General features: G+C 41.8%; 1 protein-coding gene across 1 annotated transcript; it reads right to left on the reverse strand.

Moving 5' to 3' along the window:
• Nucleotides 1-164: 164 nt before the first annotated feature.
• On the reverse strand, nucleotides 165-11,510 carry LOC117441901 (delta-like protein C). Its single transcript, XM_034077919.1, has 6 exons — nucleotides 11,447-11,510; nucleotides 11,163-11,332; nucleotides 5,372-5,588; nucleotides 1,803-2,496; nucleotides 1,567-1,681; nucleotides 165-1,455 (listed from the first exon to the last, which is right to left on the reverse strand). Exons 1-6 carry the CDS (start codon nucleotides 11,508-11,510, stop codon nucleotides 1,450-1,452), a joined length of 1,266 nt encoding a protein of 421 aa, XP_033933810.1. The 3' UTR covers nucleotides 165-1,449.
• Between the last annotated feature and the right edge of the window lie 6,181 nt (nucleotides 11,511-17,691).

A 17,691-nucleotide genomic window follows, 5' to 3' on the forward strand; every position in this document is an offset into this window, starting at 1 on the left:
TGTTTTAGACGGAATATGGTCGGTGTTTACATTAGCATGCTAACACTCAGAGCTAACCTTTTTACATCAATATGTAGCTTATGTGAATATGACAATACAACCTTTGAATCTTGAATGAAGTGAGTCGATATGTGACACAGTGTAAGAAAAGGAACACAATGACGTTATTTTACTAATTTATTTCTGAAAAAATATATTTCTTGATTCTGACAGAGACAATAACATAGACATATATACAATTCTCTTTCATAAATACACAATTATTTACAAAAAGGCAAAATTAAATAGGGAAAACTATTTTCTGGAGGATATGTACACATTGCATTGCTTTCTTAAATTAACAAAGATAATACAAAGACACGACTACACAGAAACGACACGTATTTTTGGTATCAAATATTAGGTAATTAAAAAAAGGAATAGAAAACTCTCTCCGTGGTCCTTCAAGGTCTTTCTCTTTCTCCAAGGATAACCACTTAACACGCAGAGCTGTGCCTGTGATGCAGAACAGCAGCTGGTGTATTCAAATGACTTGCAGTGGTTGATAAAGGCAGCAAGTTTTAGCTTTTTCATTCATAAAAAAATAAACTTGGTATAAAAATAAACGTGGTAGAATCACAGGAAGACAAACGGAAAAACGATGATCTGATTTGCAAGATGAATCCAGCTTGGCTAGACCTTCATCCAGCCCACTTTTCTTTTCATATATATTGGATAAATTGTCAAAAGGTAGATTATCTGTTCATGAGGTGAACGTGTGGGAAACAGCTGGTGCTTGATAGAGTTTCGAACTCCCCCTGATTCGCCTGAAACATCACAGTTTAAAATAAACGTCTCCAGCGATACAAGTGTCCTTGGTAAAATACAGGATTCGTGGATTGGAGTCCTGTTGCAGAAGAGGCACTTCAGAGTCTGCAGGATGTGATGCTTCACTTTCAAAGAAGGCAAAACAGAGAAGGAAATGGGCGGAGTCACAGAGCTTTCAGACGGGAAAACTTCAGGTGGTTTAACTTCAGATACAAAGTTTCCGTCTCCATCTCTTGTAGAAAAATGTCCTCTGATGATTAGGAGATTGTACAGGACACACGACGATAAGGAAGCTAAGGCACCGGTCTTTCCGATTGGTTGTAAAGTATTTTTCTTGTTCACGTTTCATCCAAAGGAAATACAGATACACAGATATTATATTACGATTTAAGAGTATAAAAAAAGATAAATAGTGCAAATGACGCCGGACATTCACTCCCTCCTCTCTCTTCTTCTTTCTTTCTTTTCATTTCAGAATCATTGTCAACCGATCATTTTCAATATCGAAGCAGAAAACCAGTCCTTTTTCTTTTTGTTTCTTTCCATTGAGCAGCAGTAATAAATATTAAATAACATTATGTGTAGAATAGATCCTCTGGATGTCGAAGTTGGAGGTCTTCAGCGTGAAAGTTGGTGTGGAGGTTAAACCTGAGAAGAGAGAGAGAGGAACAGCGGTCAGTCATCGGCGTACAGGGCGATTTCTTATGGCTCAAAGTGAACAAACACAGCTTTATTTATATGAATTGTTTGGTGTCTCACCTCAGTAGCAAACACACACTGCTCCATCTTCTCCGGGATGATGTAAACCGGCTGATAAAGACTGTCCTTTCCGAACCCAAGAGGAGCAACGACGATGCTCGAGTCACGCTTTGTACTGCAGGAGAAACAGAGACGGGGTTATTACTCTGCGAACATTTCACAAGAAGTCATTTGTCTACAGATGAGATTTCAGAGAAGGAAGCAAAGAAAGGATGAAACCATCATTAGGTTCTTACAGGTCAAACTTGGCCAGGCGTTGCTCGTCTTTAGCCAGGTTACAGTCTGCCATCTTGTTTCTGAAAATACCCATGCTGTCTCCGCCGTTCTCCACCAGCGCTGCGTTCTTATTGGACACTTTAAGTTGCCCCCCAGGTATGAGGAAGGCCTCCTTTTCCCTCAGTGGTGACCCTGGTAGTCCACCAATCATTGCGTTGCGGTTGTTCACCGCCTCCAGGTCGTTCTTCACCAACCGGGTGATAGCCGTTAGCTTCCTGCCGCGGTGCAGCTGCCTCAGAATGTGAACGCCAACAACAACAAGCAGAATTAACGTCACGATACCAAGAGCGACGGCGGCGATCAACGCTGGAGACGAATCCTTATCTGGAGGAGCTGCAGTTGGTTGGTTGTATTCACATCTAGCACCCATGAAACCCATTGGACATTGGCACACTGGGCCAGTGTAATGTGTGAAACATTTCCCGCCGTTTTCACACGGGTACTGGTCGCAGGGACTGGTTCGCACGGAGCAATCTTTCCCGGTGAATCCGAGCGTGCACGTGCAGCTGAAATCGCTGAAGCCGTCCACGCAGGTGCCGGCGTTTCGGCAAGGGTTGCTGGAGCAATCGTCGATGTTTGTTTCGCAGCGAAGGCCCGAGAAACCGGGGCGACATCGGCACATGACTCGATTACCGTGGTCCAGACACTGAGCACCTTTAGAGAGAAAGACAGAGGAGAGTTTAGTTAACAATGCAAACTTAAAAAGATAAGATATTGCACTTTTCACTTTCATTCATTTCACACAGGGTAAAAATAGAAAACAAATTAAAATACAGCAAAAATAAAGTGATAAAGTGAAAAAGTAACTATTAAAACAAGATATCAAAGTAAAAAGTTGTGCATTTGTATGAACATGTTAAATATATTTACATAAAGAATAGATAGATGGATAGAGAGAGAGAGAGAGTGAGAGAAAGAGAGAGAGATAGAGAGAGAGACAGACAGACAGACAGACAGACAGACATAGATTGATAGATAGATGGATAGGAGTTAAAGGTAGGGTAGGTAAGAATAGAGAAACCAGCTTGAGTGCGTAAAGTAAACAACCGGAAAAAATCTGCCCCTTCCTCACAGAGCCCCTCCTCCAACACACACGAACGCGCACATGACCAATGAGGGCACGAGATAAGTGTGTGCACAGATGGAAGGCTGACAGGCAGGTAGGCCATCCAGTTACTTTAGCCCGGCCGGCTCAGATGATTGGTCGTGCTTTTTACAGTATTACGGCTTCTACAGATGACATTTTTTTATGTATTTATTGTCAAAGCACTTCAGATATTCATTGCTATCGGGATGTTAAGAGCATTCCATGGAATATAACAACAAGTGTTTCTGAAATAAATTAACCCACATTTAAGTATGTAAGCTAAATAAAATGGGCAGATCTAAACATATTAGATATTTTTAACAGCATATGAATTTAAAAAACAGAGGAACAAGGATGGAGCCTTGTGGGACGCCAGAGTCGAGACTTAATGTTAGCATTAGCACTAAAAAAGAGAGTGGTGAAGAGGGAGGAACAGATGTTTTTTACATTTCCTCTCAACAGCTGACACTCATCAGGAGTGACATGTGTGTGTGATTAGAAACATCCTGAGGGAATGTTTTCCAGTATAAGTGGAGTTTACTATAAAACATTGAAGAGCTTTTGTGAATTAGGAACAGACCAGCTGTAATCCACAGAATTATCTAATTTCCCACCATTATTTTCATGGAGATCATTAACGACCGCTTGGTGTGGCAGGGATTTAAAGCTTGCAAACCCATTTCTGTTCAACATTTAACTGGGAAAGGAAGGAGGCGAGAGGATTTAAGGATACTAGTTTTGCAACGACTGTGGAGTCGACACACTCCGGATCAAACTGCGGAATAATGCTGTAAAAACAAACTCCTGAATCAGCTCCATATGTGGTTGTCCTGTGCAGCTGATGTGTTGCAACACTGCAGAGCAAAGCTACCAGCAACCACTCCGCAGTTATGAGAGGCTTCCCTGTCAAGCTCGCTGAGAGGCAGGAATGATTACAGATTGAAGATAAACAGGCGGCGGGTTTCTGCAGACTAATGAGGACCTATGGGACGACTGCAAACGGAGCTGGGACCCTCAGAGACAACTCAAAACGATAACTGTGTAACATTCAGGTGATAAAGTTGTTGTTGCAAGGAGCCGTCTGATCCTGATTATGTGTCCGCTTCACCAGCGAATACACGAGAACAGGTGGAGGAGGTTGTAAAAACATCCCGACTCTTTTAATACCTGATTTGTAACAACCCTTAATAGTTGGAAGAATTCCAAATGAAGCTTGCAGAAACTTGTTCCACCACATGACACCCAATGAAAACTAATGGTATGCTTTGTAAAAGAGCAATTTACCGGCAGTAAACGTGCATCCGAACACGGGGCACAAACAGTTTGCGTGCCAAAGCGAGGTGCGACGGACCGAGTTCTCTTGTTAAACTTTTTTTTGGCACGCACGACCAAGCGTTTCCACTGAGAATGAGCCGTGATTAACTGAGATCGGTTGCAGTGCTGGATTTCTGCCCAGAAACAGTGCAACCAGGTGAAAGACACATGAAGTCCTGCTAAAAACAGACGTGTTTGTGGCTGCAACAAGGAGGTAAGACGTGCTGGTGCTGACAGACTGGAGATAAGACGAGCTCAGCGGCTCCTACGGGACGATCGAGGAGTCTGACATGCATTCAGATATCTGATGAGAAGCTTGAAACCCACACATCATGTCTGCCTTCTGGAAGACATGTGAGTGTCTTTCACAAACGCTAACTTATTAGTCCTTACTTTCAAGCAGTGGCCTTTGAACTGTCCTATTATGTTATAAAACAGATCAGTACTGTTATTAAATGGCTTACTGTTCCAACGTAATGCACGATATGGGATAAGCCTTCAACACCGTTCATGATGAACAGCGTTCAACCGGTTGGTATGTGTCACGAACTGCGAGAAACGTTTCTAAATATAACAGCCGGCAGTGAATCAAGTAAAGATCTATGAGCAGATGACCAGATAGGAAAACTATGCACCTGGACCACTTTTGCAGCTCAGTCTTTGCTTTGTATCCATGGTTACATAATCTTTGTTTAACCTGCATAACAGTTTCGAGTTCTCCAGTAGTAGCAGGACGCTTTGGCTGCTTGGCGAACCTCCAACGATTAAACCAACAACACAGGTACGATTTCAAGTCACTCGCCGCTTCGAAAAACAAACACAATTCAATCCTCTAATTCTCACAAAGCGAAAAAGGCACAAAGCCAAGACTCTCGACATGCTTCAATATCTGCTTCACAGGGAAATGGAGGAGAAACTGATTACGGGAAGCGGATGAATGTCGGCCGCCTACATGTCTGAACTTCGAGATTATCACAGTTGTATCGGACGCAAACTAAAAAGGCTGTTGTTTTGTGGATTCTGTACAAATGTAACCGAGCCAACAAGTGCCGACAGGAGTGAAGCAAAACAAAGATCCGGGTGTTTTTGAATTCTCTTCCTTCTCGTTGATATTGAGGTGTTTCGTACCGTTAGCGCAGGGGTTGCTGCTGCATCTGTCGATCCTCTTCTCGCAGTTTGATCCCATGAACCCGGTCGGGCATCGGCAGCTGTATCCATCGGAGACGTTTTCCACGCATGTTCCTCCATTGAAACACGGTCCATCTGCACAGGTCATGGCGATAATCTCACAGTTCTTCTCGTAGAAACCCTGAGGGCAGGCGCAGGAATAATCATCTTCCAAATCCTGGAGGAAAGAAGAGGGAAAGCAAACGTGGTGAGTACGGGTTGACGAGAGAACTCTCTTCTGATTGGTGGGTTTCAACCTGTTAGGCCCCGAGCCTGTTTTCCAGGTCTCAGGCTAGAAAATGACATTCCCAGAACAAATGACCATATCTTCCCTTCTCAAAGGGGGAAGTGAATAATCTTTGTTCTCAAAGTAATGATACACCTGTGAGTTGGATGTAGAAAAGTCAGAGTCAATATAGAATTTTTTTATTTTAACGTAAATTCAGATTGAACATAGTAAAAAACTGTAAATTATGGTGTCCGCCCAAAAACAAACCATTACCTATAGTGAAAACCACCGTTGAAAGGTAGGTTGGTAGACTAAAAGCTTTAGGAATCCAAACTATAACATATAATAAGTACCTTGTATCGAGATTGATGCAAAACAAGTGAAATTTGACCTTTTTAGAAAGGTTTAGAAAAAAATCCACTTCTGGTAATTTGGGTACATTTTCCATATATGTATATATATATATATAATCGTTTATTAGGCAGGGACAATGCACAGTAATGAACACTTAAAACATTCAACCGTGTCAAGCGTTGAGCTCATTTCCATCCGCAGTCCCTCACATAAAACATTTAAGAAAATTACATTTTACAAACATTGGAAAATACATGATATGCAAAAAGTGCAAAAGAGCAAGAGCAGCATACACAAGTATTTACCACCTGGTAATACAATATAGCAGCAACGACATGTAAAGTGCACGAGGAGATACCAGAGCTACATAAAGTGCACGAGGAGACACCCCTGTGTTAAAGTGCATGTAGCGGTGAGCGCACGTCTGGTTGTTTCTCATCCATTCTCTGAGTTGACCTTTGAACCCATTGCGAGAGGGACGATCCCGTGTCTCAGCTGGGAGGCTGTTCCGCAACGAGCTGTCTTTAACGGAGAGGACATTGTGTCCAAAAGTGGTCCGTCTGCGGTGGACCTCACAGTCTTCTGACCGAGTGCAGCGTCCAGGGTGTTTCTGTGGCTGAACTCCCCTAAGGGGGGGAGGGGCAGTCCATGTAAACATTTATACAAAAACACATTCTTTTAAAATACTTTAAATCGTCAAAGCTCAAGACATGGTGTTTCTCCAGGACGGTGCAGAGGTGGTGTGAATGTGGCTGTCTGTCAAACACCTGGACGGCTCTCTTGTACAGCTGCTCTCTGGGTTTCAGGTTTGAGGCTCAAGCGAACGACCAGTTTGGATACTTTCTTGATATGTTTCTTAAAAGTAAGTCAAGTTCGAGTCCAGTGTAAGGCAGCCAGAACAGGAGTCATGTGGTCCCTTTTCCTAACTCTGGCTAGGACACGAGCCGCAGCATTTTGAATCAGCTGAAGCGACTTGACTGACTTCTTGGTACTCCCTGATAATAAAGAGTTACAATAATCCAGCCTGGAAGTAACAAATGCATGGACTAGTTTCTCTGCATCGCTTTGAGGCAAGATATGCCTGATTTTTGCAATGTTACGTAGATGGAAGTAGGCGGTCCTTGCAATTGATTTTATGTGGGCGTTAAAGGATAAATCCTGTTAGTATATCTTTAGATGATTTGTTTCGAGTACAATAACTTCAGTTTTGGCCGTGTCATGCTTTTCCGGTTCTCACCCGTCCCCTTGTTGTTATGAAGGTTTTTCTGCATGTAAACGGTCTGCAGAGTCAAAACCCTCAAAGTACACCCTAGCGAAAAGACCTCCCCAAAACGCCTCGTTGGAGATACGTCACTGTCCATTTGATTCTTCCGGGTACGGCATGATGTCAACCCGTACCCGGAACTAAATGGACCAATCCGTGGAGCCGTTACGTTACGTCCGCGGAGCCGTTACGTTAAGCCCCCGCTGATTGGTCCGAATTGACCAATCCACGGACTTCCTCACACACTCAGTGCAGGCAGCTCTGCTGATCTCTCCTCCCTGGCTGCAGGCTGATAACAGACAGTTGGGATCCTCTCTGCAGACCCATCCTCACAGCGTTCATCAACCTTTTTCTTACTCGATATCAAGCCACACTTATTGTTTTTACTTCGGCTGTGACTTTGTGTGTGCTCAGGGTGAGTTTCGCTGTGTATCGCTAAACAAGGAAACAACACCTCCACGGAGCTCAGCGCGATTCACAACGTCCCGACCAATCAGAGCACACTGGGCTCACAGGGAGGGGGGGAGGGGGGGGGCTGGAGCTATTGGAGCTACAACGAGCCGTTAAAGGCAGAGAGTGGAATTCAGTGAATACGTAGTTTACAGAGATGCTGAGAAACCAATGTGAGTTTGGAACATTGAACAATATAAATCTATTCTAGTCGACCTCAACAATGGAATTATGATCAGTGGAAATGGCCATGACATGGGACCTTTAACATCAAAAAGTTTAAAGTCATCCACGTTTTTAAGTCCTTGAGGTAGTCTTGAATTTTATTTAGATGATTAATTTCATCAGGATTGTGAGTATTTCAGTATTTTCCCCATGTACAAAGATGACCGCATCATCGGCATACATTCGTACATTCAAATCAGGACACACATTAGGCAAGCCATTAATGTACAGAGAAAACAGTAATGGTCCAAGAATGGAGCCTTGTGGAACCCCAACAGGGTTGACAAGGTAGGGGGATTTGGTACCGTTGACCAAAACGAACTGTTTTCTGTTCGATAAGTAAGACTCAACCCACTGAATTGAATCTGCTGAAAAATTGAAATAAGTCAGCTTTGTAAGGAGCACTTGGTGGTCAACAGCGTCAAAAGCCTTCCTGAGATCAAGGAAGACAGCACCTACATATGGGCTCGTGTCCAACATACATTTAACCTTTTCCACAAAGACACAGTTAGCTGTCTCCGTGGAGTGGTGAGCACGGAAACCAAACTGCATAGGGTGGAGTGGAGCGAAGCCTTTGTCTAAATGTTTGGTGATTAGTTTTGACACCCATTTCTCAGCTACCTTAGGCTGCGGCCACACGAGGACGAAAACGGCTAAACGCATAGGATTAACGCAAACGCAATCGCAAACAAGCTTCCGTCCGCACGCAATAATTATCCGGATAGTGTCTGCCCACACAAGACCGCTCCGTTTAGCTCCAACCGCTGGAGAAGCTGCAGTACATATGCAGGAGCCTCTACGTGGCGCTGTAACTTCCTTCACAAAAGCAGCGAAGAAGCATGGTTGTCATGGCTGCCCTTCTGTTTATTCTCCGCGGTGGGGGCCGAGGGAACCGGGCAGAGTTTTTCGCCAGTCAACGTGTTTTAAAGTTTAAATCTTCCGGACACAATTATAAAAGTGCCGGTCAAAGGTCTTCTTTGTTATTTACTGAGCTTTAAAACAAATGAATAACGACTCTATATATTATAATAATAAAATACACGGAGCCTCTCTTTTTCCTCCCTCTCTTCGGACAGCGTCAGTGTCTGTCTCATGCAGCAGCTGATCCAGTAATGAGTGACCCGGCCGACAGTAAAAATAAACATATTTATAACTAGCTTAGGGAGTTTGAGAGGTAATTAAAATAGCTAAGGGCGATGATCTGACTTGAAGTGTGTGTTTTGCTGCAGCGGGAGGAGCTGCAGGTGAGCAGAGCTGCGTGTCTCCGTCCTGTCAGATTAGACTTCACTCGCGTTTAGGTCCATATCGAGAGAAAGATAAATAATCTGAATTCAGGGTGCAGTTTACTTTGACACGGGGTGAGCAGCAGAGGTGGGGAGAGGCGGGGCTATTGCCATCATTATCAGAAAATGTTCGGATAGGGCGTACACACGGAGCCGTTGGACCCCCCAGAGCGTGGCGTATGCCGTTCTATCCACCTTGGGACCCGTTATCGTTTCCTCAGTCGTTTAGTGCCGTATTCGGTCGTCCTCGTGTGGCCGAACGGTCTATATGACACTAAACAGTAACGCAAACGGCCGTTTTCGTCCTCGTGTGGCCGCAGCCTTAGAGACACAGGGGAGGATGCTGATTGGTCTGTAATTGGACATCATTGCCTTATCCCCAGATTTCAAAATCGGCGTCACCGTGGCCACCTTCCGGGATGATGGAACTTCCCTCGTGCTGACAGATTGATTCACGAGCATAGTAATTGGTTTTATTAGACCGTCAATATTTGTCTTTATAAAGTTGGTGTCTAAATCATCTGCATCCCTAGCCTTAGAACCTCTTAACCCTAAGATTATATGTGGGTCTTTTATCAGGGCATCGTTGATTTTTTATTCTAGAGCATTATTTTCCTGTTTCTTATGTTTACCTAATAGTTTATTCAGGATTTGACAAACGTTTTTACTGTTACCTTTTGCACCTTCAATTATATTGATGAAAAAGTTTGCTTTGGCTGTCTTATTGTCTGTGTTACCTTGTTACGAGCTTAAGTGAATTTCTGTCTGTCAGTGGATAGTCCGGATCTCAAGCTTTGCTTTAATACTTGGTCTCTGGATTTCATTAAATTCCTGCCTTGTAGATTCAGCCAGGGAAGATGACGTTCCTTCCTGTCCCTACGGCACCCTCTCCTTGAGAAGGAAGACATTGTATCATTAACTTTAGACATGAACAGATTACTGTTTTCACCAATGTCTTCAGAGGACAGAGCGTCCCCCCAATTAATCCTTTTCACTGCATCCATAAAACGTTGTTGCAGGTTTTTGGGGATGAAGCGTGAACCGAAGGCAGGGGAACCCATCGGTCGATTTGGAGGATTGACACCCCTTTTGAACCTTTTGAGCCAATAGAATCGAGGGGGAGGTTCCTAAAATCCATCTGAACATTACCATTGGTGAACGAGTGATGCGCAGCCAGCATGCCCAACACCGGAAGCTCTCATAGCAGCTATATATGAAAACTACTCTTATTGACATACATGTTAGGATGGGTTATCAGTAATCATTTCAAAGTGACACAGACGACAGTGGATTGACCTTCAGCAGCGTTCATATGCGTTTTAATGCCATTAACACAGCTGTTGATCAGAGAACAGCAAAGGGAAGACGTACTTGCCATTTTGGCCACGTAAAGTGAAGTTGTGTGTTGTCTGGTTTCGCTTTCGCTGCTGCGAGTTCTGGTCGCACAGTGATGATACTTATACCTCTCAGCTTTCATATGATATCTCGTTTGTGCAGGTCAGATGAAGTATAACATATTTCTATGTTAGGTTGTTAAATGTTAAGAAGCCCTCAGACGCCGTTTCTTGCACGATGTTGATGGGCTGCCGGGCTTAACAGGTAATAAAAACTCTTGAATCCTTCAAAAAATCTCTCACTCTTTCAATCTCTGATCCACAAACTCCCCACTTTACCCACGTGGATTAGGACTACTGTGTATGTCTCTTTTTGTTTTCTTTGTGCTGTTTCTGATTGTATGTAAAGCGTCTTTTCGCACCAGGAAAAGCACTGCAAAAACGTATTATTATTAGATCCAGATTCAAAGGTTTTATTGTCATGTGCACAAAGCCACGGCGTAGAAATGGCAATGCACATCTTACTCCTCCAACAATGCAACATATATAATAAAATACAAGTCGTGCTACAAGTATATGATGAATGTCCCCGTGTGTAGCTGCATTGACTTACCGTGCAGCTGCCTCCATTCTTGCATGGGTTGCTGTCACACTCGTTGGTCTCGATCTCACAGTTCTTCCCGGTGAACCCTGGTCGGCAGGTGCAGGTGTAGCTGCCCTGACCCGTGTTGGTGCAGGAAGCTTCGTTCTGGCACGGCTTGTGGTTCGTGCAGTAGTTCAGATCTGGATTGAGATCAAAGAGACGCAAAGGTTAGCCAACAAACCACAAGCAGAGCCAGCGGAAGAGGAAACAAATCACTCTCCTCATCTAACTGTTCCGTCCATAAAATTACTGACACGCTAACACGCCAAGGAGCAGTCTGTTCAGTTGCAGAGCAGCTATGTTTCCTTCACACTTCATCCAGATTCCTTGTGAAAATACCAATTAAAAGGAATACCAGCTATCCTTTTATAGCCTTTTGAAGTCAGTGATTAACCCTCTCATTATCATTTGAATGAATTTCAATGAATGTCATTAAGTCTAATTATGAGAACAGACCGAACAGCATCTGTGGTCTGACGGCTGGCTGCGAGGGAGGCGATTACACGGGTATAATGTGTGAATAAGTAGAACATTAGTCTTCTTTAACAGCCACAGTGGCAGATTTCACATTTCAAAATAAAACGTATTTAAGAAAACCTCCAGCAGAGTACTACTAGAACACATTGGAAGAGAATAATCTTTTTTCTCAAAGCAATGATGCACCTGTGAGTTGGATGTCGAAAAGTCAGAATCAATATAGATATTTTTATTTTAAAGTAAATTGAGATTGAACATAGTAAAAAAATGTTAATTATAGTGTCCGTCCAGAGATAAACCATTGCTGTGAAAACCACCGTTGAATGATGGGATGGTGACATATAATAAGTACCCTGTATCAAGTGACATCTGACCTTTTTAGAGCGGTTTAGCAGCAACAAAAAAACACCTCTGGGGTCATTTGGGTGGATTTGCCATTTCTCTGCAACCCATTGGTCGATTTTGAACCGTTAGCGCCAATAGAATCGAAGGGAAAGTTCCTAAATCCACATACACGTTCCATTGAGGAGTGAGAGTGATGCGCACGCAGTCTGAAGCTATCTTACGCTCTGGAAACTGAAAACTGAAAAGCAGGTTTATTGCTGATGGATTATCAGAAATCATTTCAAAGCGACACATTGGATTAACTTCAGCAGCGTGTTTATCGTTTTAATGCCATTGAACACGACTTTTGATCAGAACAACAGCAAAGGTAAGACATATTGCCGTGTTGGCTTCCTAAAGCTACGTTGTGTGTTGTCTTGGATTTGCTTCCCATACCGTGAGTTCTGTGCTAAGAGTGTTAGCATTTTTTCGCTCAGGGCTCATTTAGACGCTTCTTGTGAGACTTGTGTTTTGTTTCGGTAACAATGGTTCATATCGTCAGTTAGCTGAGTTTCTTCCCGTTAAGTGGGTATGACACATTCATAGTTTATTAAATGTTAAGAAACCCTCAGACGCTGTTTCTTGCAGATGTTGCGTTGTTGCCACTGCCCGCAGGGGCATGGGGCTTAACCGGTTCAAACCAATTCACCAGCATCAATTGAACTAGTTATTTGCATCATGTACACATTTACAGATCTGACCCCGGTGACATATGTCTCCTGTCAGGGCACCTCAGTAAAATACAGTGTTGGATGTACTTAAGTAAATGTTTCTGGTATCAGTACTTTACTCCACTACTTATTTTTCTGCCGACTTTTTACATTGACTTCTTACATGTTGAACCCAAATACCTGTACTTTCTACTTCTTACATGTTGAACTCAAATACCTGTACTTTCTACTTCTTACATGTTGAACTCAAATACCTGTACTTTCTACTTCTTACATGTTGAACTCAAATACCTGTACATTCTACTTCTTACATGTTGAACTCAAATACCTGTACTTTCTACTTCTTACATGTTGAACTCAAATACCTGTACTTTCTACTTCTTACATGTTGAACTCAAATACCTGTACTTTCTACTTCTTACATGTTGAACACAAATACCTGTACTTTCTACTTCTTACATGTTGAACCCAAATACCTGTACTTTCTACTTCTCACATGTTGAACTCAAATACCTGTACTTTCTACTTCTTACATGTTGAACCCAAATACCTGTACTTTCTACTTCTCACATGTTGAACACAAATACCTGTACTTTCTACTTCTTACATGTTGAACACAAATACCTGTACTTTCTACTTCTCACATGTTGAACTCAAATACCTGTACTTTCTACTTCTTACATGTTGAACACAAATACCTGTACTTTCTACTTCTTACATGTTGAACCCAAATACCTGTACTTTCTACTTCTTACATGTTGAACACAAATACCTGTACTTTCTACTTCTTACATGTTGAACTCAAATACCTGTACTTTCTACTTCTTACATGTTGAACACAAATACCTGTACTTTCTACTTCTTACATGTTGAACTCAAATACCTGTACTTTCTACTTCTTACATGTTGAACACAAATACCTGTACTTTCTACTTCTCACATGTTGAACTCAAATACCTGTACTGTCTACTTCTTACATGTTGAACTCAAATACCTGTACTTTCTACTTCTCACATGTTGAACACACATACCTGTACTTTCTACTTCTTACATGTTGAACTCCAATACCTGTACTTTCTACTTCTTACATGTTGAACACAAATACCTGTACTTTCTACTTCTTACATGTTGAACACAAATACCTGTACTTTCTACTTCTTACATGTTGAACACAAATACCTGTACTTTCTACTTCTTACATGTTAAACACAAATACCTGTACTTTCTACTTCTCACATGTTGAACACAAATACCTGTACTTTCTACTTCTTACATGTTGAACACAAATACCTGTACTTTCTACTTCTTACATGTTAAACACAAATACCTGTACTTTCTACTTTCTACATGTTGAACTCAAATACCTGTACTTTCTACTTCTCACATGTTTAACACAAATACCTGTACTTTCTACTTCTTACATGTTGAACCCAAATACCTGTACTTTCTACTTCTTACATGTTAAACACAAATACCTGTACTTTCTACTTCTCTCATGTTGAACTCAAATACCTGTACTTTCTACTTCTTACATGTTAAACACAAATACCTGTACTTTCTACTTCTTACATGTTGAACACAAATACCTGTACTTTCTACTTCTTACATGTTAAACACAAATACCTGTACTTTCTACTTCTTACATGTTGAACACAAATACCTGTACTTTCTACTTCTTACATGTTAAACACAAATACCTGTACTTTCTACTTCTCTCATGTTGAACTCAAATACCTGTACTTTCTACTTCTTACATGTTAAACACAAATACCTGTACTTTCTACTTCTCACATGTTGAACACAAATACCTGTACTTTCTACTTCTTACATGTTGAACTCAAATACCTGTACTTTCTACTTCTTACATGTTAAACACAAATACCTGTACTTTCTACTTCTTACATGTTAAACACAAATACCTGTACTTTCTACTTCTTACATGTTGAACACAAATACCTGTACTTTCTACTTCTTACATGTTAAACACAAATACCTGTACTTTCTACTTCTCTCATTTTCCAAACAGCTGGTTCCTTTAGTCTGAATGTGTGTTTGGTGCGTGATCATTATTCTTTAGAGTCATTGCGTGCCTAGTGCTGCATACCTGGACTCACATTCAGGTTCAGGTCCGGACTCAAGTCCAGAGGTTCAGGTTCAGGTGGGTTCAAGCCATGGGTTCACCTGAACCCATGGTTTGTGTCAAGTTGTGTGAGTAACTAAAGTGAACTTATTGTGAGCTAATAATCAACTCAAATTCAAACCCGTCAGGTTTATTGTGCTCCCTTCCAACTTGTGTCTACATTTCTCTACAAAGTACAAATGTAAAAAAAAAAATTGTTGCCACTTAGTCTACAAATGACTTATGACAGCAACTACAGTGAACTACTACAAAGTTCAAACCTTTATTTCATAGACCAAACTAAAGTAACCAAACAGTCCCTGAGCTGACTGAGCCTAAATCCCTAACACGTTGCTGAAAGGTAGAGTGTAGAGTAGACTATACGCATTACACTGTTACACACCTACTATACAGTATAGCAGGCATCCTCAAAGTACGGACTCCGGTCCGGATCCGGACCGAACCACAACTGTCTCTGGACTCTGAGCAAATTATACTTTTCATATGTATTATCTGTGTTATCTGTGTTATCTGCGAGACATCGCCACAACGCAACGAGTCAAAAATTATCCGCTATGTCCATTGACTGCAAACAGCGCTCATCGGACATTTATGATGTCCGAGTGCAAGTGAATGCAGCACAAGATGCACGTCATGTAATCCCTCCCCTGATTGGCGGCGATTTTGAACGGGACGGGGCAAAACGAGAAGCATTCGGACCCAAGCGCTGAAGGAAAGAGGTATTTGCGGTCTACACTGACAGAGAAGAGACTGTCAGTTTGGCTGCACTCAGCATTGAATCAAAACGCACTAAAGCTTTGATCTTAATACGTCTGTGAGGCGTTTTGCTGAACAAGATGGTAATCGCCGCATTCAGCTGTAATACACGTCAACTTGATGCTCTGCTCACGGATGAGCAAACAAAACTATTAAGATGATGACCTTACGTGTGTAAATATATTTTTTTCTTTGAGGGGGTCTGCCCCCAAAAAACAGTTTTAAGTCCTGAGAAAGTCAAATAAGACGGTGTGTAAAACTTCACTGCCCAGCCAGCAGAAAGTAACCACTTTGATTGAACTAGGCCAGTAGGTAAGGACTCTCCACTGGATGATAACGGAAGTATAAAGAATGCATGACTGAAGTGATGGAGACCAGGTTGAAGGCAAATCCCCTCTCAGATTCCACAGCAACCAGAAGAACATAAATACTGGCTGGGGATTTGATTAATCAGCTTTGTGATGGAATAGAAAATGCACAAGGCAAAGGCAAAGGGCAAAGGGGAGTTTGTTGAAGATGTGTTGGGCCTGACGAACCTCAGTGGACACACAAGGGGGGGGGGGCAAGACATTTATAAAGCAATAATGGGAATGCTGAATGAAAGAGGGTGCAGCTGCCTTTATTCATAACTGCAGCTCTTACACTGCGACTCTGAGGGGTCGAGCACAGACACAATAACAATGAAAACTGCGGCATACAGATTATTTTTGTTTTTGCAACCTCGTGTTAAGAATCTTGTTGCAATTGTTTAAAAGTTTGAATGACCGTAATAAATGGACCTTTGTCTTATTGAAACATTTATTTTGGACCTTTAAGATTTGTATTTGAGTACCCCTGCAGTATAGGCTACACTGTAGTGACTGTACAGTCAGAGTGTACTGTACTGTCTGTACACCATGTCTTTTCCACAACTCTACATGTGTACATTATATAGTACATACTACATACATAGTGATGTACATACTGTTAGAAATTCAAATCAATGTTGATATGGCGTAATTTTGAATTAAATACACTATTTAATTTAAATCAGTTTTATTCTGAAAAAACTGGAAGTTCACACTATTAACTTAATACTTTTATTCTGAAAATTATTCACTTCCGGTTAGCATTAGCATGTGGCGAAATGCTACGTTTTCAAACCGTGAATCGAAGGTGAAATCACATGTGATGTTGTACACCGAGCACACTGGGATTAGCACTCATTTATTGACGCTGAATAACGTTTATCAGGGAATGTTTAAATAACCACAGACACCAGAATATACGTCAGTGCTAGTTTTTTTGCGAGTCCAAGTACCGGTTCTCGACATTCCGGTTTTAACCGGACTTGAACCGAAACCGTTACTGGCGAGTCCAGTACCGGTTCGGCGTACCGGTACGCAGCACTATGCGTGCCTATTGATTTGAACACGATCCGTGTATCCATCACTTCCTGGTCTCCTCTAAAGAAGAGGGACCAATGGAAACGTTGTCATGTTGCCGTTGTTCAGCATTTATTGTTCTTTTAACCTGTTCAGCCCCGAGCCTGTTTTTCAGGTCTCAGGCTCGAAAATGCCATTCCCAGAACAAATGACCATATCTTCTAAAAGGGTTAATTTAATAATCTTTGTTCTCAAAGTAATGATAAACCTGTGAGCTGGATGTAGAAGAGTCAGAATCAATATAGATGTTTTTATTTTAAAGTAACTTCAGATTGCACATAGTAAAACATTTTTTAATTATTGTGTCCGTCCAAAAACAAAACATTACTTATTGTGAAAACCACCCTTGAATTATGGGAAGGTAGACTAAAAGCTTTAGGAATCCAAACTATAACATAATAAGTACCCTGTATCAAGATTGATGCAAAACAAGTGACCTTTGACCTTTTTAGAGAGATTTAGAAAAACAAAAACCACTTCTGGGGTCATTTGGGTGGATTTGCCGTTTCTCTGGAACCCATCGGTCGATTTTGGTGATTGACAGCTCTTTTTAACCGTTGGAGGCAATGGAATCGAGGGGGGAGTTCCTAACTATCCATCTAAACATTACCATTGGTGAATAGGGCTGCAACAAATGACTAATTTGA

The sequence above is a fragment of the Pseudochaenichthys georgianus genome, unplaced genomic scaffold (genome assembly GCF_902827115.2).
Source record: "Pseudochaenichthys georgianus unplaced genomic scaffold, fPseGeo1.2 scaffold_2127_arrow_ctg1, whole genome shotgun sequence".
Taxonomy (NCBI): Eukaryota; Metazoa; Chordata; class Actinopteri; order Perciformes; family Channichthyidae; genus Pseudochaenichthys; species Pseudochaenichthys georgianus.